This window comes from Mirounga leonina, unplaced genomic scaffold (genome assembly GCF_011800145.1).
Source record: "Mirounga leonina isolate KUSES-001 unplaced genomic scaffold, KU_Mleo_1.0 Mir_173, whole genome shotgun sequence".
Taxonomy (NCBI): Eukaryota; Metazoa; Chordata; class Mammalia; order Carnivora; family Phocidae; genus Mirounga; species Mirounga leonina.
In genome coordinates, this window is record NW_023270447.1 from 59,208,990 (window position 1) to 59,233,176 (window position 24,187).

At 39.7% G+C, this 24,187-nt stretch overlaps 1 protein-coding gene across 4 annotated transcripts in view; it reads left to right on the plus strand.

Moving 5' to 3' along the window:
- Positions 1–4,312: 4,312 nt before the first annotated feature.
- Positions 4,313–24,187, plus strand: part of EIF2B3 (eukaryotic translation initiation factor 2B subunit gamma) — a 133,764-nt gene continuing 113,889 nt past the window's right edge. For 2 of the 4 annotated variants that reach the window (XM_035018720.1, XM_035018723.1), the window contains exons 1-3: positions 4,313–4,334; positions 8,565–8,721; positions 12,160–12,305. In XM_035018720.1, the coding sequence (XP_034874611.1) occupies positions 8,574–8,721; positions 12,160–12,305 (294 nt within the window). In that variant the 5' untranslated portion in view covers positions 4,313–4,334; positions 8,565–8,573. Of the gene's footprint in view, positions 4,335–6,350; positions 6,424–8,561; positions 8,722–12,159; positions 12,306–24,187 lie in introns of those variants that run through there. The other 2 variants (XM_035018722.1, XM_035018721.1) reach the window with 2 other exon arrangements.

Here is a 24,187-nt window from a genome sequence, read left to right on the forward strand (position 1 = left end):
CTGCACAGTACTAAAGTAATAAGCACAGCAAGGCACTGTGCTAACTGCTGTACATCTATTATTTTATCTTCTTAACAACTCTATGAAGTAAATGCTCTTATTGTCCCCATTTCCAGATGAGAAACCTAGCAAAAAATGAATTAAATAACTTGCCCAGTGTCACACAAGTAGTAAATAATGAAGCTAGGATTTGGATGGTGGTCTGCCACTGCCAAAGCCTGCTGTCTTGGTAACTAAGGTACTAAATCCTGTAGATGAATACCTTTGTCATGTCAGGTGTTACTATACCTTGGTTTTCCCAGTCTGTACTTTGCCATTTAATTTCATGTATGTTCTTTCCTAATGTACAAAATTTTAGATTTTTTATGAATTCAAAATCCTTATGGAAGAAACCATATATTGGATATATACCATGAGAAGACAACATATTATACGTGTTAAGAGCACATTCTGTAGAGTTAGCTTACCCATATTCATATCCTGGTTTTTCCACATACTAGCTGTTGACCATGGCCAAGCTTCCTCAGCTTCCTTTTCTGAAGCACCTACCCTTTTACTGTTGATGAAATGCTATCTTTTTACATACTTAATCATAATTTTCTGCTGAATTTTTATATGTAAGAAATCCTCAAAAAGGGGCACCCAGGTGGCTCAGTCAGTTAAGTCTGCTTTCGACTCAGGTCATGATCCCAGGAGCCCTGCATCGGGCTCTCTGCTGGGGCGGGGCGGGGGGGGGGGGGGGTGGAATCTGCTTCTCCCTCTGCCCCTCCCCTCCACTTGTGCTCTCACTCTCTCTCTAAAATAAATAAAATCTTTTTTAAAAAAAAGAAATCCCCCAAAAAATTAAATTAAAAAAAAGAAATCTTCACTTTTCACAGTACTGCCAGAATGTAAAAATGATACTGCAAGTTGAGACCAAGCAGAAATCTTAATAGTCAATGGGAGAAATTACCATTGTTCTGTGACCTTTAAAATTTTTTGTCAAAGCATCAAAAACTTTGTCAGTTATAAATGTACAGGGAAATGAAAACATGGTAAGACTAATATTTATTTAGTACATTGTAATCTCAAGCATTCAGAGAAAGTGAAAATTAAATTATTTTCTTTGCAAAAAAACTTATCGGAAATAGTTTGAACAATGCTTCCCTCTTTTTTCTTTTTCCTTTTTTTAAGATTGTATGTATGTATTAGGTATTTATTTAGAGCTCAAGCAGGGGGAGGGGGAGGGGAAGAGGGAGCAAGAATCTCAAGCAGACTCCATGCTCAGTGCAGAGCCAGAGGCGGGGCTGGACCTGGGACTCGATGGGGGTCTTGATCCCTCCACTCTGAGATGATGACCTCAGCCGAAATCAAGCATTGGACACTTAACCAACTGAGCCAGCCAGGCATCTGCCTCTTTTTTCTTATAATATGGAATAAGTATCTTCACTATGCCTTGATGAATTGTCATACTCCTTTTTACTTCCAACATTCTATTCTTTGTAGGTACAATCTCATGAAATATCTCTAATAATTCTGTGAATGCGAAGTGTTTTTTTGTTGGCACCATGTTCCTCTGGGACATCTTCATCCCTTTTGTCACAGCCACTTTCCTCCTTTTGTAGATGAAGTAGCCTTCACTAAATTCCTCTGGCTGCAGATCTGTACTCTCTCATGATGGCAGTGTTAACATTCCCATAATCAGCTATTTCTTCTATAACTCCATTTATGTTCAATTTGAATTTCACTTTCAGCCTTCTCACTTTTCTTTTCTTTGCTGCACTTTCATTTTGTTGGCCAATTCTGTTATCTTTTTTTTTTTAATATCATATGGGCTTATCACTGGGAGACAAGGAAGCAACACAACTACATTCTTGCTGTGTGTGTATGAACCGAATACACAATGCACAGGGTACTAATTACCAACATACTGAAAGAAGTGACATGATTGTTTCACTGCTCATTCAAAAAAAGTTGATTCTGACAATGTTTTTTTACAGTATTCTCATTGCTTTTATGGAGGAAAGAATTTTTGGAAAGACTTTCTCCACCATTTTTACTGATTTCACCTGTTCATTTTGTATTTGCTTATAAATGTGCTGGGGGGGAATCGGAGGAGGAGACGAACCATGAGAGACTATGGACTCTGAGAAACAAACTGAGGGTTCTAGGGGGTGGGGTGGGGGGATGAGTTAGCCTGGTGATGGGTATTAAAGAGGGCACATATTGAATGGAGCACTGGGTGTTATATGCAAACAATGAATCATGGAACACTATATCAAAAACTAATGATGTAATGTATGGTGATTAACATAACATAATAAAATTAAATTTAAAAAAAAGTTATAGAGATTTACATGAGACACAAGTCCCAAATTTCAATAACCTCCATAAAACTCTTAAGACTTTAGAGCTGCCAATGTGTTCTTCTCCCTGTCCCTCCTCCCTGCCTTTTTCTTATTCCCAAAGTACTTATCACCTTTAATATGCTGTACAGTTTACTCATTTATTTATTTTATTATTTTTTTAAAGGTTTTATTTATTTATTCATGAGAGACAGAGAGAGAGAGGCAGAGGGAGAAGCAGGCTCCCAAGGAGCAGAGAACCTGATGTGGGACTCGGTCCCAGGACCCTGGGATCATGACCTGAGCCGAAGGCAGATGCTTAACCATCTGAGCCACCCAGGCGCCCTCATTTATTTTTTTATAGAGTTTATTTGACAGAGAGAGAGAGAGAGAGATCACAAGCAGGGGGAGGGCAGAGAAGGAGGGAGAAGCAGGCCCAGCTGAGCAGGGAGCCCAACATGGGGCTCAATCCTAGGACCCTGGGATCACGACCTGAGCTGAAGGCAGACGCTCAATGGACTGAGCCAGCCAGGCACCCCTACTCATTTATTATTTAAATTTATTTATAACATATGCTGCCTCTGCCTGTTAGGATGTGGGTTGGATTCTTTTTTTGTTCACTAATATACCTTAAGGGCCTAAAACTACCCATGGCACATAGTAGTCACTCAGTAGATAGCTATTCAATAAATAAACTGTGGCTCATCAACCATACTTTCCAATTTAAAAATGAGGAAAATCAGCCATTTGAAAATTTTTGTTTTCAGTAAAGGAGGAAAAAAAATATCGAATTGACTAAGTCATGTATTTTCTTAATTGACCCATCAGTTTGTATGTTTGTTTGTTTGTTTGTTTGTTTGAAGTAGGCTCCACCATGGAGCCCAACACGGGGCTTGAACTCATGACCCTGAGATCAAAACCTGAGCTAAGATCAAGAGTCGGACACTTAACGGACTGAGTCACCCAGATGCCCCCCTGACCCATCAGTTTAAAGCATAAATGTCCAGATTCAGACCTTTAAAACCACCAACAATGAAAATTTTGTGTGCTTGAAAGTAAATAGTGAAGTCCCAATTAATGAAGTTATTTTCCAAGCTCTTTATAGAAACACTATAGCATCATTTGCTCTCTAACTTATCATGAATCTATTAGGCAACTGGTGGGCTTATGTACAAAAATAAAACACAAATATTTTAGGACCTGCAACTGGTTGCCAAAGTAGAGTTTCTCTTTTCATTTTTATCTTTCACTCAGTACTCTAAAAATAATAATTTCCTGCCCCACTGACAAGTCCACAGCCAAATGGAGTAGATGAATATTATGATGTGGCCAGCAAATTCCCAAAGAGAGAGCTCTTGCAGACCGTGGGAAGAGTATTTCTGAGCCAAGGCCCAACTTTTGAAAGGTTTCTTTTGTCTCCCACAGTTCAAAGAGAATTTTAGAGCTTGACCTTCTTAAACTAGTCCCCACCACATATAAAAACATACATATAAATATCCCTTGGGGAAAAAATGTGAACAGGAAACAAATATTATAGGGAACAGCCTGTATTCAATATGCCTTTATTAAGTACTTCCCATGTAATTCATAAATAAATAATAAGCATGAGGCTAGGCATAAGAGATAATATAGATTGACTTAATGAGAAGGAATGTTCTGGAAAAGAGATGTTGTCAGTGACCTGAGCCCTCAGCTCAGTTTTTCCACCACCAAATGGGAGATCAAGGGAAAATGTATGGGAAAATTTAATTTATTCAATATTATTTACTTAGCATGTCCCAGGTCCTGCGGTAGGACCTGGGGAGAGAGGAGCAAATAACATATAGCCTTTGTCCTCCAAGGGCTCCCAGTGTGACAGAGAAAACATGAAAAAGGGGATGAAAATCCTTTGTGATGAGTTCCATAATGTAAATACTAGAAGCAGTGAGAGCCAGAAAGAAGGAATCCATGAGGCAACAGTTCTTCAAGTATGCTCTGTGGACCTCTGGGAGTCTTCAAGACCCTTTCAAGGTATCTGTCAGGTGAAAACTATTTTCATAATAATACTAAAATATTATCTGCCTTTCGGGCGCCTGGGTGGCTCAGTTGGTTGGGCGACTGCCTTCGGCTCAGGTCATGATCCTGGAGTCCCAGGATCGAGTCCCGCATCAGGCTCCCTGCTCAGCAGGGAGTCTGCTTCTTCCTCTGACCCTCTTCCCTCTCGTGCTCTCTCTCTCTCATTCTCTCTCTCTCAAATAAATAAATAAAATCTTTAAAAAAAAAATATTATCTGCCTTTCATTATATTGATATTTGCACTAATGGTGCAAAAGCCATGGTGGCTAAACTGCTGGTGGGGCGTCTGCTTGGTATTCTCTCTCTCCCTCTCCCTCCATCCCTCCCCCTGCTTGCACTCTCTCTCTAAAATAAATAAATAAATCTTTTTTTTTTTTTAAAGATTTTATTTATTTATTTGACAGAGAGAGAGACAGCGAGAGAGGGAACACAAGCGGGGGGAGTGGGAGAGGGAGAAGCAGGCTTCCCAAGGAGCAGGGAGCCCGATGCGGGGCTCGATCCCAGGACCCCGGGATCACGACCTGAGCCAAAGGCAGACACTCAACGACTGAGCCACCCGGGTGCCCCAATAAATAAATCTTTAAAAAAAAAAAGAATGTCTTTGATGGAGCAATAACATAATTTTATTAAATCTTGGTCCTTGAGGGTGCATATATTAGGCACTCAATAAATATTGTTGAATGAAGTCAAACTCCTTTATTTTTATTGATGGGACAGAAAAAGAGGAAGCTTCTAAAAGATTAGGTAATTATAGGATTGTGTGGGAAAGAGAGAATGGCTATTGTTCCTGTTATCTACTGTAGCTTATAAACCACCCCAAAACTAACTGCTTGAAACAACAATTATTTTATTATTATTTCTCACAATTGTTGTAGTTGTCTAGATGTAGGCATTTGGGGTCTCTCATGCAGTTGCAGCTTCTTAGGTGGACTCCCTAATTCCAGGGAATTTATTAACGCAGCAACCAGAGTGATCCTTTAAAAACCTATCATATCCGGGCACCTGTGTGGCTCAGTCGGTTAAGCGTCTGCCTTCAGCTCAGGTCCTGATCCCAGAGTCCTGGGATCGAGCCCCGCACGGGCTCCTTGCTCAGTTGGGAGCCTGCTTCTCCCTCTCCCTCTGCCTGCCGCTCCCCCTGTTGTGCTCTCTCTCTGTCAAATAAATAAAATATTTTAAAATAATAATAATAAATAAATAAAAACCTGTCATATCATGTTCCTCCTCTGCTTAATGCAAGGTCCTCACAATGGCCTACAACCCATGTGATCTGAATTCTCCACCCAATCTCCCGTTGCCTCTTTGACCTTTATCATCATTCACTTTCCACCTGGCTCACTTCCCTTTAGCTATATTGGCCTTTCTACTGTTCTTTGAACATGCAGGCTCTTCAGGGCCTTTGCACTCGCTAGCTAGTCTACTTATAAGGCTCTTACCCAAGATATCCATCTGACTCACTCTCTTCAAGCCATTCAGTGTCACTGTCTCGATGAGGTCTTCGCTGACACCCCTCCTCCCACAGTTTTGATGGTTAAAGGTGATTGTTTTCCATACCATCAGAGTCTGGTTCAGAAAGCCGATGTGAGTCTCCACCTTAGACATCGCAGACTTAGAAAGCCTTGGCAATCCCTGACCTTCAGGGCATTTAGACATTTGTCCACTGGCTAGCCCAAAACCGTGGCTCCCAGTGAGCTCTTTTCACAGAGTTGTAGTCGGGGCCAGGCCGTAGAATGAGAACTTCTTGAAGCAAGAGACCGTGACTTGTTCCAGTGCTGATTCCAGGGGCCCAACATTAGGAAGGACACTCAATGGGCGTTGATGATTTGTGAATGAGCCGAAAGGGAACGGACCACATCGCCTCCCCTCCTCCTGGAAGCACGCGCGCTTTGGGTGCACAATCTATCGCTCCGCGCTCGTCCCTTGTCCGCGGGCCTGCCCTGCGCGTCCCATCGATCTGCTCGGCCATCGCGCGCCTGCGCCTTTGGGCTGTCAGTCGGAGGCGGCGTGGGGAGCGTTGGGACCTGCTGTGGCGCGCGGGGAGTTGAGAGGTAAAGCTGCGGCTTTTGCGCTGCCAGGCCCCTTACGAGCTGGCTGCTGAGAGTGAGCACCGCGGTGACGGCCGGGGCCCCGCTTCAGGCTCCTTGATCCCGGCCGAGGAAGGCCTGATGGGGTGGGCGGGGATGCAGAGCCCCAGGGTCTCCAGCTCGAGTCCCTGCCCGACCCGGCCCGGCAGCTAAGTGGCCGAAGTGGAAGGGAGCTTGGGGAGAATCTGAGCCAGCCACCTTGTGCAACGGATGGAGAGGAGTTTCAGGGAGGGGAGCATCTGCTTGAAGTCACAGCGAGTGAGAACCAGATCCAGGACCAGACACTCTTAGCACAGTGCCTGAATTCTTTCCACTTCAGCCCTTCATTTATTTATTCTGCCTATTTTTAGCTGTTTGGGGGCAAGGCAATCAAATAGGAATACAATAAGATCCAGATGAGAGACCAATTATGACAGTGTTGTACCCATTTACAAAGGGAGAAGGCAATAACTGCTATGATGGAAGCATGTCTGAGAAGCCATGAACACCCTCTTCTAAAGATTGGGAGGCTAACGAGACTCGTTGCTGTGATTCCCATCACCCAGTGGCATTGAGGCATTTGACAGTCCGCTTCAGGGGTCTGTGAGCTTAAGTACCAGGCTCCCTTCTAGGAACTGAGGACGCTTCGAGTTTTAAATGTCAGGCCTCTGGTCACCTCACCTGTAAGTGGTAGAACCAGAACTCAAACTCAGGTCTTTTGAATCCGAAAGCGCCAGTGCTCTTTTCATAATAACATCAGATGTGATAGGAATTATATAATGCCAGCCAAATTGAAGTTAAATTCCAATCTGAGGCAAGCTGGAATTGAAATTATGGTATTTTTTTTTTAAAGATTTTATTTATTTATGAGAGAGAGTAACAGCAGGAGAGGGAAAAGCAGGCTCCCCGCTGAGCAGGGAGCCCAGTGCGGGACTCAATCCCAGGACCCTCTGGGATCATAACCTGAGCCGAAGGCAGACGCTTAACGGACTGAGCCACCCAGGCACCCAGAAATTACCGTATCTTTAAGTTGTAGTTGTTGTGCAGGAGCCTTCACTTTGTGCCTTGGGTGTACTGGGTTTAAGTGCTGCAATTTAAATATTGAGGGGGGCGCCTGGGTGGCTCAGTCGTTGAGCATCTGCCTTCTGCTCAGGTCATGATCCCAGGCAGGGTCCTGGGACCAAGCCCGCATCGGGCTCCCTGCTCCGCGGGAAGCCTGCCTCTCCTTCCCCCACTCCCCCTGCTTGTGTTTCCTCTCTCGCTGTGTCTCTCTCTGTCAAATAAATTAAATAAATTAAATAAATAAATAAATAAATAAATAAATAAATAAAATCTTAAAAAAATATATTGATGAGGGGCCCAGGACTTATCATAATTGTGGGTAAAAGTGCGCAACATTATTTGCCAATTTGGTGTCAAATATTTTTTTCTCAATAGTACATTTCACACTTGTATTTAAAAAGTTATATCGTTTGTTGTAAATCAAGAAGTACTTTTATTTGGGGTGCCTGGGTGGCTCAGTCGTTGGGTGCCTGCCTTTGGCTCAGGTCATGATCCCAGAGTCCTGGGATCGAGCCCCACATTGGGCTCCCTGCTCTGTGGGAAGCCTGCTTCTCCCTCTCCCACTCCCCCGCTTGTGTTCCCTCTCTCGCTGTGTCTCTCTTTGTCAAATAAATAAAATCTTTAAAAAAAAAAAAAAAGGGCACCTGGGTGGCTCAGCCATTAAGTGTCTGCCTTCGGCTCAGGTCATGATCCCAGCGTCCTGGGATTGAGTTCCACATCAGGCTCCCTGCTCGGCGGGAAGCCTGCTTCTCCCTCTCCCACTCTCCCTGCTGTGTTCCCTCTCTTGCTGTCTCTCTCTCTGTTAACAAAGAAATAAAATCTTTAAAAAAAAAAAAAAAGTACTTTTATTTTAAATCAGTAAGGATTTATGACCTTTTACTATGCACCTTTTCTGTGGTAGTTGCTGTAAAGAGATTCTTTTGAAGGTCAAACTTTGTTTAGTACCTTGAGTTTAGAAAAAGGAATTAATCTGATTTGTTTCTACTACTGGGCTCTGCAAATCTAGGTTGAGATACAAGCCTACATTTGTGTTTATAGCAATTGTTTTTTTTTCTATGAAGCAGTTTGTGAAAATGGAATTTCAAGCAGTAGTGATGGCAGTTGGAGGGGGATCTCGGATGACAGACCTGACTTCCAGCATTCCCAAACCTCTGCTTCCAGTTGGGAACAAACCTTTAATTTGGTACCCATTGAACCTGCTTGAGCGTGTTGGATTTGAAGGTGAGCTCTGACAATTAAATATACTCATAAAACTTTGGGAATGTTTGATCTCAATGATTTTTCAGCTTTATGAGGGTGAGAAAGGATGAATGAGAGAAGACCAGGATTCAGCATTGACTGAATACTGGCCTCTGTAAATTAAGAACATAGGAGTATTCTATTGCTGTGTAAAAAGGTTGAGAAGACAGCACTGTTACTATGTTAGAGCTGCTGTCTGCAATGATCCAAGTTGAACCCTGTAAGGATATCAGAAAGTAAACAGTGGAAATCCAAGTTAGTACCTCATAGTCAGTAGTTACTGTGAATCTATATGTATCCGGTAATATATTAATATATTAAGGGGCACAGTATTGGGAAGATAACTCAGGCCCTGATTTCTAGGACCTTATAATCTAGATACAAATATAAATAGGGGGGACACCACTACAGATCCTACAGACATTAAAAAGATAGCAAGTAAATATAATGAACAAGTTTATGGTAATAAATTTGACAGCTTAGATGCACATTTTAGAAATATTGCTTTGGAAACTGTATAAAGAATGGATTTGAGGGAGTCAAGACTACAAGCAGGTAGATGAATTGGGAAATTGATACAGAAGTCCACACCAGCAATGAAGAGGACCTGAACTAAAGAAGTAGCACTAAGAATGGAGAAGAGGGAACTTTTCAGAAAGTTGATGATTAGTGGTGAGGGAGAGTGGAAAAAGAGAGAAGAGTTCCCTCTACTTTTTGCTTGGGTGACTAGGTAACTAGATGGTAGTACGAGTAACTAAGAAAGGTATTATGAGTCAAGGAACAGGTTTGAATGAATATAATGAGTTCAGCTTCGGCCACAATGAGTTTGAGGTGTCCTATAGTTAGATACAGCAAATCTGAGTACCAGATGGAAGTGGTGTCAGATCCTGGCGCACAGTCTCATGTTCCAGTGTTCATTGTACTATGAGAATTGCCTTCCTGAGACAGACCCATGAACATTTCTGTGCAGTGGTCTACAGGACATTGATGTTAAGAGATGTTAGAAAAGATTTTCTTTTTATTATTTATTTTATTTTTAAGATTTTATTTTATTTTTAAAGATTTTATTTATTTGAGAGAGGGAGAGAGCACCCAAGCAGGGGGAGCAGCAGAGGGAGAAGGAGAAGCAGGCTTCCCGCTGAGCAGAGAGCCCGAAACAGGGCCGGATCCCAGGACCATGGGATCATGACCCGAGCCCAAGGCAGCCGCTTAACCAACTGAGCCACCCAGGTGCCCCTAAGATTTTGTATTTATTTGTATGTATGTATGTATGTATGTATTTATTTATTTATTTATTTATTTATTTATAAAATATTTTATTTATCTATTTGACAGAGACACAGTGAGAGAGGGAACACAAGCAGGGGGAGTGGGAGGGAGAGAAGCAGGCCTCCCACGGAGCTGGGAGCCCAATGTGGGGCTCAACCCCAGGACCCTGGGATCATGACCCAAGCCGAAGGCAGGCGCTTAATGACTGAGCCACCCAGGCGCCCCTAAGATTTTATTTTTAAGTAATCTCTACACCCAACGTGGAGCTTAAATTCACAACCCTGAAATCAAGAGTCACATGCTCTACCAAATGAGCCAGTCAGGCGTCCCGAAAGATTTTCTTTTTAATACACTTTATTTTATTTTATTTTTAAAGATTTTATTTATTTATGTGCCAGAGAGAGCACAAGCACGCAGAGGGAGAAGCAGGCTCCCCGCTGAGCAAGGAGCACAAGGCGGGACTCGGTTCCAGGACCCTAGGATCATGACCCAAGCCGAAGGCAGACGCCCAACCAACTGAGCCACCCAGGCGTCCCTTTAATACATTTTAAAATATCATACTATCCTTTAATAGCTCCTTGTGGATTTGTCATCAGTAACTTTTTTTCCTTTTACTTTTGGTATATCTTCAGTTATGGTTGGGGGTTGCCTTTTATGGTATATTTAATACCCACTATGTAGGAAATTTCTTCTCACTAAGGCTCACTCAGAAATTGATGAGTGCCTCCTAAACACAGGATTCTGGAGTTTAATAGCAAAGTCTGTATTCACTTTCTTCATATTGTTCATGAGTTTAGAGAAGTTAATGTAGCTCTGCTTAGTGTTTTTCTTTCTCTCCACACATACGTCTTAGTCCAATTATTAGACTGTCCCATATTTGCAGTTACTCTCTGCACTCTATCCACACTACCTAAAATGTTCTCTCCAAAAAAATAAAATAATAAAATAAAATGTCCTCTCCAAAATGTTATCTTCTCTTTGAAATTCCAGACAGCATCAGTCACCCTGTCCTTTATGGTTCCATCACACTTTGTTTTTCTATCTCAGTACCAACCAAGGCCTGTTTTATGCTATAATTAGTGGCATAGAAGACTGATTTGAGAGCAGTACTATACTTCATTCATCTCTGTAACATCAGCATTTACAGAGTGTGTACTAAAGAACTTTTTGGTGGTCTTGAATTTATCTTGACTTATCTCAAAGGCCATCCCTTCCAGGAAGCCTTCCTTAGTCATTTCTCCATAATTTCTCCATGTTAAGTTTCTTAAGAATAGGAACCATGTTGCGTTCATTTCTGACTTCTCAGTGCCTATTTTTCCTTTACATATTAAGTGTATTTGTATTTATTGGTTGAATGAGTTGTTTACTAAAAGCAAAGCAGGGAATGGAAGAAAGATGAGAGAAGGAAGGAAGGAAAGTTAAATGATTTGGAAAAGAAAGAAAGAAGAGAAGGAAAGAAAATAGAAAAGTATGATTACAGTGAAAGGGAGAGATAATTGTTACCTGAAACACTATCATGGAACAAGTGGAAATCGAGATGCTAAAATCTGATCTTCAGACATCAGCAACACATATTATGTTGTAGTGAATTACATTACCCTGCCAAAGATCCATAACAAAGATGCCCAGTTTTCTGTCGTTGGTTACCAGCTATATAGATAAAATGAAGACATCTGTTATGTGGAAATTGCCTTTTAGTAGCGTACATTGTGATCCTCAATGAAGAATTCATGGCTATCTGGTGAGAAGTGGTGATGGCTCTTCCTCTGTAGTGAATGAAGATTTAAAATGTGATGCCATTTGTATCTGCTTTGATGAATGCTCTTCTGAGTTCTTTACTTCAAGAAGTGGCATGTAATAACGTGTGGGCTCTAATCATCAGACTTGAGTTTTATCTTGAGTCCATTGCTTACTAGTTGTGTGATCCTGAACAAAGTCACTTAATATCTTTTAGTCCAGGTTCCCTCATTTGTAAAATGAGATTGTTGTAAGAATTGAGAGAATGCCTGTAAATACATTGAAAAGGCTCAATAATATTAGCTGTTATTATTAAATATAGAAACAGACCAAATCTAATTGAAATGGTGAAACCACTGTCTAAAGGAATGAGAGTTTTTGTGTTTTTCCTTCCTTTTCCCTTTTGTGCTGTAGAAGTGATTGTCATTACAACCAGGGATGTCCAAAAGGCTCTATCTGCAGAATTCAAGATGAAAATGAAGCTAGATACTGTGTGTATTCCTGATGAAGCTGACAAGGGGACTGCAGATTCTCTGCGCCAAATATATCCAAAACTTAAGGTGAGACACTATTTCTTCATTTTTATTATTTATTGAAGATAAATATCACCTTTTGTTTTCCCACTGCATTACAGTTTATAATGCTTTTTTGAAAATATATTCTTGCATCATATATTTTGTTGCCCATGTACTCTTCAACCACTTTTTATTTATTTAGTTAGTTTTTAGGTTTATGTATTTATTTACGTGATTTCTACACCTAACACGGGGCTCAAACTCATGACCCCAAGATCAAGAATCACATGCTCCTCTGACTGAGCCAGCCAGGTGCCCCATTTTGATTATTAATGAAGATTTAGACATTTAGTTATCACAGTCACTGGTTTCCAATATTTTTGAGTAATTGTGCATCTTTATAAAAAAGATATACTTTTTTAAAAAAGATTTTTTATTTATTCATTTGAGAGAGAGAGAGAGAGAGCATGAGCGAGAGCACAAGCAGGGAGATGGGTCAGAGGGAGAGGGAGAAGCAGATTCCCCACTGAGCAGGGAGCCCAACACGGGGCTCGATCCCAGGACCCTGGGATCATGACCTGAGCCAAAGGCAAACACTTAACCAACTGAGCCACCCAGGTGCCCCCAAAAAGATATACTTCAAATGTGCTTTTAAAGTTTCCATTTAAATGAAGCTCATGAACAAGCAAAATTTATGTATGTATGTATGTATTTATTTATAGAGAGAATGCATGCATGTTCAGGGGTGCAGGGGGTGGGGGTGGAGGGAGGACAGAGGGAGAGGGAGAGAGAGAATCCCCAGGCAGACTCCATGCTCAGTGCAGGGCCAGACTCAGGGCTCAATCCCACAACCCTGAGATCATGACCTGAGCCGAAATCAAGAACTGGATGCTTAACCGACTGAGCCACCCAGGTGCCCCCATGAACAAGCAAAAGTTAATCTACAGTGATAAAAATCAGAGCAGCAGTTGACTCTGCAGATGACAGATTGACTGGAAAGCAGGACAGAGGAATTTTCAAAAATTCCAGACCCTCCCCCTACAACATGATAACATTTGACCTTTTGATCTACTTTGATTAGATACTAACAAGGGCATATGAATATGAGGGCACAGTCTCCCTACTGGCCTGTGGCCTATGAACTGAGAAATATCCACTTATGCTGTTTTTAAATTGATGTCCTTTGGAAAAATTCAGTCTGTATGATGATGTTGCCATCTTGTTTGAATTGGGGAGCAGATTCTCCTGGTATTTCTGGTGACTGCAAACAGATTTATTAATATTTTCAACCTGCCTATGCACTAAAGAACAAAAAATGAATGCAGAAATGTGTATGGTCTTTCTCTCCGTCCCACCTTTATTGGGGAATAATTTACACACAGTAAAATACAGAGATACTAAGGATCTAGTTCAATGAGTTTTGACAGATACATACACCCTGAATACCACTACCCAAATCAAGAACATTCCTATTACCTCTGAAAGTTCCTTTGTACTTCTTTTTAGTAAGTCCCTCCCCCTCCCCCTTCTTCATTCTCCTCCCCAACCTCCCAGCACCCCCACACCCCAGAGTCAATTCATATGTTCACTTTGCTTGTTCATGAACTAGATATAATGGAATCATACAATTTTATTCTGGTTTCTTTGGTTTAGCATAATATTTTTCAGACTCATTCATATCATTGCAGATATAGCTAGGTTTTTTTTTTTTTATTCCATTAAATAAATACACCAGTATTTACTCATTTCCCTGTTGATGGTCATTTGGGTTATTTCTAATTTTTAGATATCATGAATAAAGCTGTTATGAACATTGTTCTGCAAGTCTTTTTGTGAAAATATTCTAGGTTGTAGGGTTTACTGTATTAGAAACTGCCGTATAGTTTTCCAAGTGGTTATACCATTTTATACTTCCATCAACAATGTATAAGGGTTGCATTTGCTTCACATCTTCATCAACACTTGGTATTGTCAATCTTTGACATTTTAACCATTCTAGTGGATATATATGTAGTAGTATCTCGTGGTTTTAATTTGCATTTCTCTGATAATAGTGATGATAACCACCTTTCCATGTGGTTATTGGCCATTTGTTTATCTTTATGGCATGTTCAAAGCATTTGCCTTTTTTTTTTTAATTTTTATTTTTTTAAGATTTTTTTTTATTTGACAGAGAGAGCACAAGCAGAAGGAGAGAGAGGGAGAAGCAGGCTCCCTGCTGAGCAGGGAGCCCGATGTAGGACTCAATCCCAGGACCCTGGGATCATGACCTGGGCCAAAGGCAGCCGCTTAACCGACTGAGCCACCCAGGCGTCCCAGCATTTGCCTATTTTTAAATTGAATTGTTTACCTTTTTATTATTGATTATAGAAATTCCTTATGCATTCTAGATGCAAGTCTTTTGTCAGATGTGTTGTGAATATCTTCTGCTAGTCTGTGGCTTGCCTTTTTACTTTCTTAATGGTGTCTTTTCATGACCAGAAGTTTTCGATGTTGATGAAATTCAATATTGCTTTTTTTCTCTTATGGTTAATATACTTTTTGTGTCCTAAGAAATCTTTGCCTATCCCAAGCTTGTGAAGATTTTTTTTAAGATTTATTTGAGAGAGGGCGCCTGGGTGGCTCAGTCGTTAAGCGTCTGCCTTCAGCTCAGGTCATGATCCCAGGGTCCTGGGACGAGTCCCACATTGGGCTCCCTGCTCGGCAGGAAGCCTGCTTCTCCCTCTCCCACTCCCCCTGCTTGTGTTCCTGCTCTCGCTGTCACTCTCTGTCAAATAAATAAAATCTTTAAAAAAAAAAAAAAAGATTTATTTGAGAGAGAGAAAGGGAGCGTGTGAGTGGGGGAAGGGACAGGGAGAGGGAGAGAATCCCAGGCAAACTTCCCACTGAGCATGGAGCCCCACACGGGGCTCAGTCTCATAACCCTGAGATCATGACCTGAGCCAAAACCAAGAGTTGGACACTCAACTGAGCCATCCAGGTGCCCCAATGAAGATACTCTTTTATGTTTACTTCTAAAAGCTTTAGCTTTTATGTTTAGATGTCTGCCCCATCTTGATTTAATTTTGTATGTGGTATGAGGTAGGGATAAAATTTACTTTTTTTCTATATGGATATTTGTTCCAGCACCGTTTGTTAAAAAGACTTTACTTTCCCCATTGAATTGCACTGGTGCCTTCATTGAAAATCAACTGATCATATATGTGTGGTCTGTTTCTGTTTTCTGTATTTTGTTTCATTGGTCTATTTGTCTTTACTTCAATATCACATTGAATAATGTCTTGATTATTTTAGCTTTATAGTAGGAATTGAACTGAATCTATAGATTAGTTTGGGGAGAATTGCTATCTTAATATTGATTCTTCCAGTCTTGAACATCTGTTTATTTAGGTTTCTTTTAGTTTCTCTCAATAGCGTTTTATGATTTTCAGTGTAGAAGTTTTGAACATCTCTTGGTAAATTATTCCTAGGTAAATGTTTTTAGTGATGTTGTAACTGGTGCTTTTTACTCTATTTTTCAATTGTTTGTTGCTTGTATATAGACATAAAATTGTTTTTTGAATATTGACCTTGTCAAATTGTAGATTCTTTAGGATTTTCTATACAAATCATCATGTTGCTTATAAATAAAAACAGCATTACACCTTCATTTTTAATCTTTATGCTTTTTTTTTTTTAATTGTCTCTTCCCCTGGCCGGGACTTCCAGTGCAATGTATTATAGGCATTTCCATTCACTTTTGGCCTCTCTTTTTGTTTTGCTATGCTTCCATCCAAGTAGGTTTTCGTGTTTCTGACTGGAGAGGAGATTTCCAATACCATAATGTTGGGTGTGTTACTTACTGGACAGCAGCTGCTTATTTCCTTAGGGAAGTATGGGGAATTTCACTGAGAAAATGAAATGATAATTCTGGTTTTTCATAGGAATGGATGCCAGGTTTACCAAGAAGCTGAGGGTGTTTAGTGTACTTCCCAGGGGCTGTTTTAGCTACGGTCTAAACGTTTAGGATGGAGGTGTATTCTCTTTGCTCCCTAGTGTCTAAATCTTAGAAATGTTATTTTTACCCTAACCTGGAACTGGAGATTCTAGAAGTCTCATGGGAGAGTTGGTAACTCTTAGGGGCTTGAGAAGTAGTAGTGACAACTATAAATAGAAGTGGGCATGTGGAAGCAGGTAAAGTAACTGCCAAAAGGACATTTTACTCCCAAGTTACTGCTGCCTCTTAAGGTTTTGACCATTGAATCCTTACTTTAGAACCTAAAGAGTCCTCATTAAGTCATTCTGCACAGTCTCATTTCTTTTCCTCCTTTACATACCACTTTGTTTTTACATCATTTACATCACAGCACCTTTTACATATAATCCTGTCTCTGTGCCTTCTTCTGGAGCTTTGACTTGGACTAGCAGGTCTCTGCTGTCTTTGCTCTCCCTACTTGGTTTCTCCTATACCAGTGGTTCCTGGTATCCTGGCTTCACATCAACTTGCATTCCAACCTGGAGCAGAGGCAACAAAGCTAACCCGTGGAGGAACTTAGTAGACTCCTAAATAGCTGTTAAGATCAAAGTAAAACCTGAGCTAAGCCAAAATTCAGAACCATCGGGTTGGGATCAACATAAACTTATAGGAATGGTAATGGAAATACATATAAACAGTGGAGGAAAGTGAAACAGCCTGAGAAGGCAGTTTGTTGGTGTTTGCTAAGAGATATCAAGTACCTCTCTGAAGTAGAAAGTTGTACCCCCAGGTTGTGCCATGGTCTAAAAGCAGTGCCCCTTTGAGCCAATTTATTTATCTTACCTTGTGCCCTCAAAGCAGCTTCCTAAACATTTGGGGACTATTTTGGTCTGTTTTAAATAAGATTTTAGGTAAGATTATTCCCTTTGAGATTTGGGGGTTTGTGAGCTTTTGTTTCTTTTATCTTTACCCACTTCCTCCAAGTTGAGTTCCCCAAATGTTACTATGAGGTTATCCCATGTGGCTTCTGCTTTCCTGGAGAAAGACCACAATAGTATATTAGCTTTATTTGGCTTTTTTGTTTAAAATATATTTCACCATTTTAATTTATAATCTTTTTCATTTACATTGTACTTGCTCAATATATATTGCAGTTCTATTTATATGTGGAAATTTCCATCATGTGTGCTTATAGGATATTGAAGCTGGACATCATATGTGCTATGTGTTTTTTCAACTAACATACTAACATACATAACAACTAACATATTTCATTTGGTTTTATTCTTCTGGCACTGTTTTCTACTTCATTTTGCCTTATCTCATGCCACAATTTTTGCTGACTTACTGGCTTCTCACTTTTTATTTCAGCTGCCCACCCTCTTTCCCTGACTTTTCAAGAGAGATTATTGGCTCATTCATTCTCCCACGCCCTGGGTGAGTGAGCTACATTCTTATAACTGGTGTTGATAACATGAAAGTTCTTAGATTTTCAATCTTCTCCACAATAATGTTTCATATTTGTTGATGAATGATTCAGTCTTATCTATGTCTGAACTCATTCATTTAGCAAATATGTATTGAGAGTATAATAATGATTATAATTGCTTAATTTATTAAATACCAACTATGGACCATAGTTTTTTTTTTTTAACTTTTTATCAGGGAGAACTTCAAACATGTACAAAAATAGAACATTGCCCAAGTATCTGTCACCCAACTTCAATAGTTATCAACCCATGGCAAATCTTTTTTTTTTTTTTAAGATTTTATTTATTTATTTGACACAGAGAGACAGCTAGAGAGGGAACACAAGCAGAGGGAGTGGGAGAGGGAGAAGCAGGCTTCCCGCGGAGCAGGGAGCCCGATGTGGGGCTCGATCCCAGGACCCTGGGATCATGACCTGAGCCGAAGGCAGCCGCTTAACGACTGAGCCACCCAGGTGCCCCAACCCATGGCAAATCTTATTTCATCTATATCCCCACCCATCTTGCTCCCTCTCATGTTCTTTTGAAATAAATCTCAGAAATCATATTATTTCATCTGTATTTCAGAATATATTACTAAGATGAGAGCTTTTTAAAAAATAAAAATAAAACTATAATGCCATTATAACACCTAAAAAAACAAATTAATAATTCTTTATTATCAAATGTCCAGTTATGAGTTTCCAGTTGCCTCATAAATATAATTTAAAAAAAATTTTTAGTGTGTTTATTTAAATCAGGAGGCAAATAAGGACTATACATTACAATTGATTGAAATGTCTCTTTTAATATATAGATTTTCCCTCTGTCTCTTCTTTTTCTTATAATTTATTTGTTGGAGAAATTGGGCCATTCATTTTCTTATACATTTTCCCTCCCACAGTCTGCATTTTGTTGATTGTGACCCTGTGGTGTTGTCTAATAGGTTTTCCTCTCTTTATATTGGCCTTGGTAGTTGCACCTAGAAGCTCCATTAAATTCAGGTTTTGAATTTAGGGACAAGACTTTCATAGGTGATGGTGTGTTCTTCTATCTGGAGGCACATAAGTTTTTGATTGTCTCTCTTTTTGTGATGTAGTAGTTTTTAATGATCACTGCCACAAGGCTCTAGGCATTGTCTCCAGTCTTTTAGCTATCTGAAGCTTATTTCTAGTAGAGTCCTTAGGAAGTCTTCATGATATCCATGCTCAGCAGATTAGCTGCAGCCTTCATATTAATCCTTGACTCACATTTTTTCCGTGAATATCTTAAATTCCCTCATTGATTCTGTTGTAAACTGTTGCCGTCCAAAAAATGCAAGTGAAAATCTTTCTTTCCCTTAGTGTGAGTGAGTTGGTCTTTTTGTCTGGATTCCCAAAGGTTTTGTTTTGTTTTGTTTTTTAATTTATTTAAAGATTTTATTTTTAAGTAATCTCTACACCCAATATGAGGCTCAAACTTACAACCCCAACATCCAGAGTTGCATGCTGCAGTGACTGAGCCAGCCCGGTGTCCCTATTTTATTTATTTTTATTTTTTTTAAGATTTATTTATTTATTTTAGAGGGAGAAAGAACACGAGTGAAAGGTGCAGAGGGAGCAGGAGAATCTCAAGCAGACTCTGTGCTGAGCATGGAGCCTGAGGTAGGGCTCGATCCCATGACCCCAAGATCACCCCCTGAGCTGAAACCAAGAGTGGGATGCTTAGCCAACTCTGCCAACCAGATTCCCCACCTCTGTTTTATTTTTGTAAGTAAGTTCTATGTACAACATGAGACTTAAACGTGTGACCCCAGGATCAATAGTCACATGTTCTGCCGACTGAGCCAGCTAGGCACCCCAAGTTTTTATTTTCTTTAAACTTTTCTGGTTTTACTACATAATATATTCCATTGATCTGAATCATATTTTCTAGATATGTAGTATGTCCTTTTCATGTGAAGTTTTGGTCTTTTTTATTGTTTCAGAGAAGTTTTCTAGAATTATAACTTTAGCTATTTGTTCTGTTTCATTACTTTGGTTTTAGTCTTTGGGATTCTTTTTTTTTTTTTAATATTTTATTTATTTGAGTGAGAGAGAGAGAGAACACAAGCAGGGAGGAGGGGCAGAGGGAGAGGGAGAAGCAGGCTCCCCGCTGAGCAGGGAGCCCACATGTGATCCCAGGACCCTAAGATCATAACCTGAGCAGAAGGCAGGCACTTAACTGACTGAGCTACCCAGGTGCTCCTGGTCTTTGGGATTCTTAAACATATGCTGGATTTTGTTGCTTTTCTTATTTTGCCTCAAATCCTTTTTATCTATTTCCTTTTAAATTTTAGGATTGTCTTCTTTTTTTACATTCTGTTTTCCTTGAGGTATTATGCATTGAGTTGTGTTTTATTCACTTTTGTGTCCTTTCTAGTTTAGCTGTTATTTCTGAAGTGATCTTTTTTCTTTTATTTCTAATTCTTTTCTTAGGTTCTGTCATCTAATTTCTAATTTTTCTAATTCCGATTTATTTTGACCTTTCACATCTATTATTTTCTTATTTTAGGTTATTTTGAAATATCTGCCTACAAATTTAACCTGTTTCATGAGCATGTCTTTCTGACATGTACTTCATTACAGAGATGTTATTCTAACCCTTACTATGATTTTTCTCAATAATAACTTTGTACAGGATTTGACTGTAATCTTTTTCTATTGCTAATTTTACCCAAATTTAATTTTCCTAAATTTTTAGAAGGGAAGGATAAGTCAGGATAGATTTTGTAGCTTCATAGCTATAGAGCCCCCTCTTCTTTGAGATCTTCCTCCTCTGCTCCATTATCTCCATTTTATCTGGCCTTTCTCTTTTCTTTACACTGATTGTCCCTGTCCTGCTCAATTTGGATTCTATTCCCAGATATTCTCAGTGCAGGGCTTCATTTTTAAAGTGAATATTAGTTTGCTAGTTTCAAGAGTTCATAGGGCCAAGACTGCTCCAGCCCCTTCAGACCTTACTGAGAATAGATAAGGGGACTGAATCTTAGGAGAGTTTAATGGAAGAGTTAGTGATTGAACTTGGGTCTCTCACTTCAAAGCCTATGCTCTTAACTACTGTTTTATGCTATCTGTACAGTCTGGGCTAGAGGTGAAAATCGAATATATGCTTTATCCTGTGGGGATACTTTGAAGGATTATTAACAGATTAATATTTTAGAAATATTACTGCATGAATGAGGAGAGCCAGAGAGACCACTGGGAGGCCATTGTAGTAATTGTAATAAGAAATGATGAAAGACCAAACCAAAACAATGACAGTGGTAACAGAGAGATGGGGATAAGTTGGAGAATATTTAGAACTTTATGGCTAATTAATTGGATGTGGGAGGATAAAGAGAAGGAGGGATCAAGCATGACTCCCAAGTTTCTAGCAAGAGCAACTGGATGGATGGTGGTGGCATTCACAAATTTAGAGGCTGCAGGATAAGGAACAGGTTTATAGGAGAAATAAGATGTGTAACTACATTTAGCTCACTAATACACTTTGCTATGAATGTGAACCATTTTTCCCACAAGGATGTTAGAGTAAATCAAGAAAAGGACAGGACACAGAGGGCCTAAGGAAACACCAATACTTAATAGACATGTAGAAGAAGAGAACCTTCTGAAAGAGGTAAGAGGGATACTCACAACCATGGATATTTTAAAATAATAAATAATAACTAATACATACAAGGGATTCAAAAAGTATAAAAACGTTTATGGTGAAATATTTCTGTTCCTTCCTTATCTACCTGGTTTCCCTATTAGCAACCACTGTTACTAGTTTCTTCTACTTTGAGGGTATTTTTAAGATGGAAGCAACTTGACAATTTTTACAAGAGAGCAAAAGAGCCAGTGGAGAGGTGTAGAAGAAAGGAGGTAAATGATGGATGAGGTCCCCAAGGAAACAAGAAGGAATGAAGGAGCAGCTTTGGGCAGGAGGAAGGGTGTATCTTCCACTAAAATGAGAAAACAAGAGGAAAGGGAAAGCTCAAATGCAGATCAGAAAGGAGAGACAGGAATTTAAATAGTTCACTCCTGATGCCTCTATATTCTTGATGAAGTAGGAGGTAGAGTTGTCTGTTGAGAATGTGGAGAGAGAAAGGTGATGGGATTGGGACCTGTGAGTAGTGAAACTTTAGAGTTGTCACTGGAAAATAGGAGAGAGCTGACTAGGGACACTGAGAAGGAGACCTGAGCAACAATCAGGGGTGTAGCTAAGGTTGAAGAATGTAAATTATAATTACTGCAATTAGCACACTTGTGGGGTTGGATTTTTTTTCTTGTTTTTCTCTCTCACCATTGCTCAGGTGTCTAGATATAGAGAAGATATGTTTGGATTGATCAGAGTTATGAGCAAGGTCAATATTTGTACCCACCGGAGAGGGGAAAACTGAAGCCAGGAAGAATAAGATTTGACTAAGGACTCGGTGGACAAAGGCCTTCCCTCTTCTTTCTGGCATGAGCTTGGCAAAAACTTTCCTCCCAGAGCCAGTTCTCTCCAGATTGGATCTGGGTGCTGGGTAAGAGTTTATCCATTCCCCTTCTGTGGGACAGTTAGTTGGCTATCATTTCTTTCACTATGTGTTGTGCTACAACATACATCCTTGCATCAGCTTCTTTGTGCTCTTGTTTTGAAGTTAGACACCTAGGAGTGATGTGTGGATTATGTGTGCATCTCCAGCTCTACTGGATACCAGCAAATTGCCCTTCAAAGTAGTCATATCAGTCTATATTCCCACCAGTAGTATGAAGTAGAGTTCTGATGTGTCCCTGTCCTCACTAACAATTGGTGTTCTCAAACCTAAATTTTCATTAATTTCATTAATGAAATCACTTCATTAATATGATGGGTGTGAAACCCTACCTCATTATTGGTTTAATTTGGCATTTCCTTGGTTACTTGTGAATTTGAGGACTTTTTTTTCTAGGTATATTGGCCATTTTCCTTTTCAGTGAATTTCTTATTCATATCCTGTGCTCATTTTGTGTTTGGGTTGTCTTTTTCTTACTTACATATATAGTCTGTATATTCTGTTTACTAATCCTTTGCTAGTTTGTCACTGCTCTTTCCCTTGGATATAGTATCTTCTAGCATATAGAAGTCTTAACTTTTTTTGTTGTTAACTAGATCAGTCTTTTCTTTTATGGTTGGTGGTTTTGTATCTTAACTTTAAAATGACATAGACTTCTGCCCTCTAAAAGCTTTACAATTTTGCTTTTCAAATTTGATCTTTAGGGGCGCCTGGGTGGCTCAGTCGTTAAGCGTCTGCCTTCAGCTCACGTCATGATCCCAGGGTCCTGGGATCGAGCCCTGCATCGGGCTTCCCGCTCGGCGGGAGGCCTGCTTCTCCCTCTCCCACTCCCCCTGCTTGTGTTCCCTCTCTCGCTGTCTCTCTCTCTGTCAAATAAATAAATAAAATCTTTAAAAAAAAAAAATTTTGATCTTTAAACCAGTATTTATATTTATATTTATATATGACATGAGGTGAATATCTAAGTTTATCTTTTTTCCAAATGATTAGGTGGTTATTCCAGCTATTTCTTGAATAATCTTTTACTTCCTGATTTATACCAAGTTCCACGTATGCCTGAGACTATTTCTAAGCCTTCTCTTCACTTCCACTGGCCTCATTGTCTTCCTTCACCAATGTCTTATTGTTTTAATTACTGTAGCTTTATAGAACTTTTGTCTAGTAGGATGATTCCCCTCTACCTCTCGTTATTATTATTTATCTTTAAAGTCATCTTAACTATTTCTTCCCATTTGACATATGAATCTTAGTATTAGCCATGAAAAATCTTTCTTGGTATTTGACTGGAATTACAGTGATTTTCAGATTAATTTGAGAGAGTTGGCATTTTATAATACTGAGTCTTTCTATTCCTTAAGCATAATATATCTCTATTAAGGCTATTTTTTTGTTTTGTTTTTAAATAAGGTTTAAAGTTTTTCTATAAAAAATGTCTTATACATCCTATGTTGAACTTATTAGTAGATACTTTTTTTTTTAAGATTTTATTTATTTATTTATTTGAGAGAGAGTGAAAGAGAGCATGAGCAGGGGTGGGGGGGAAGAGGGAGAAGCAGACTCCCCGCAGAGCAAGGAGCCTGACGCGGGGCTCAATCCCAGGACCCTAGGATCATGACCTGAGCCGAAGGCAGACGCTTGACCAGCTGAGCCACCAGGCGCCCCAGTAGATACTTTCTAATTTTGTTGTGCAAATGGTATTTTTTTTTAAGGCCCACACATTATATTTGATTGTGTCTTTTCAGTTTTTTACTCTAGAACAGCCTCCCTCCCACCGACTTTTTTTCCTTGTGCCATTGACTTATCAAAGAAAACAGGTTATTTGTCCTGTAGAATCTCCCATATCTCTGGTGTGTCTCACTGCTCTCTGTTGAGGTCATTTAACTTGTTTCTCTTTCGCAGTATTTTCTTAAAAACTGTAATTTGGATCTAAATGTTGATAAGATTCAATTTCAACTTTTTTTTTTTT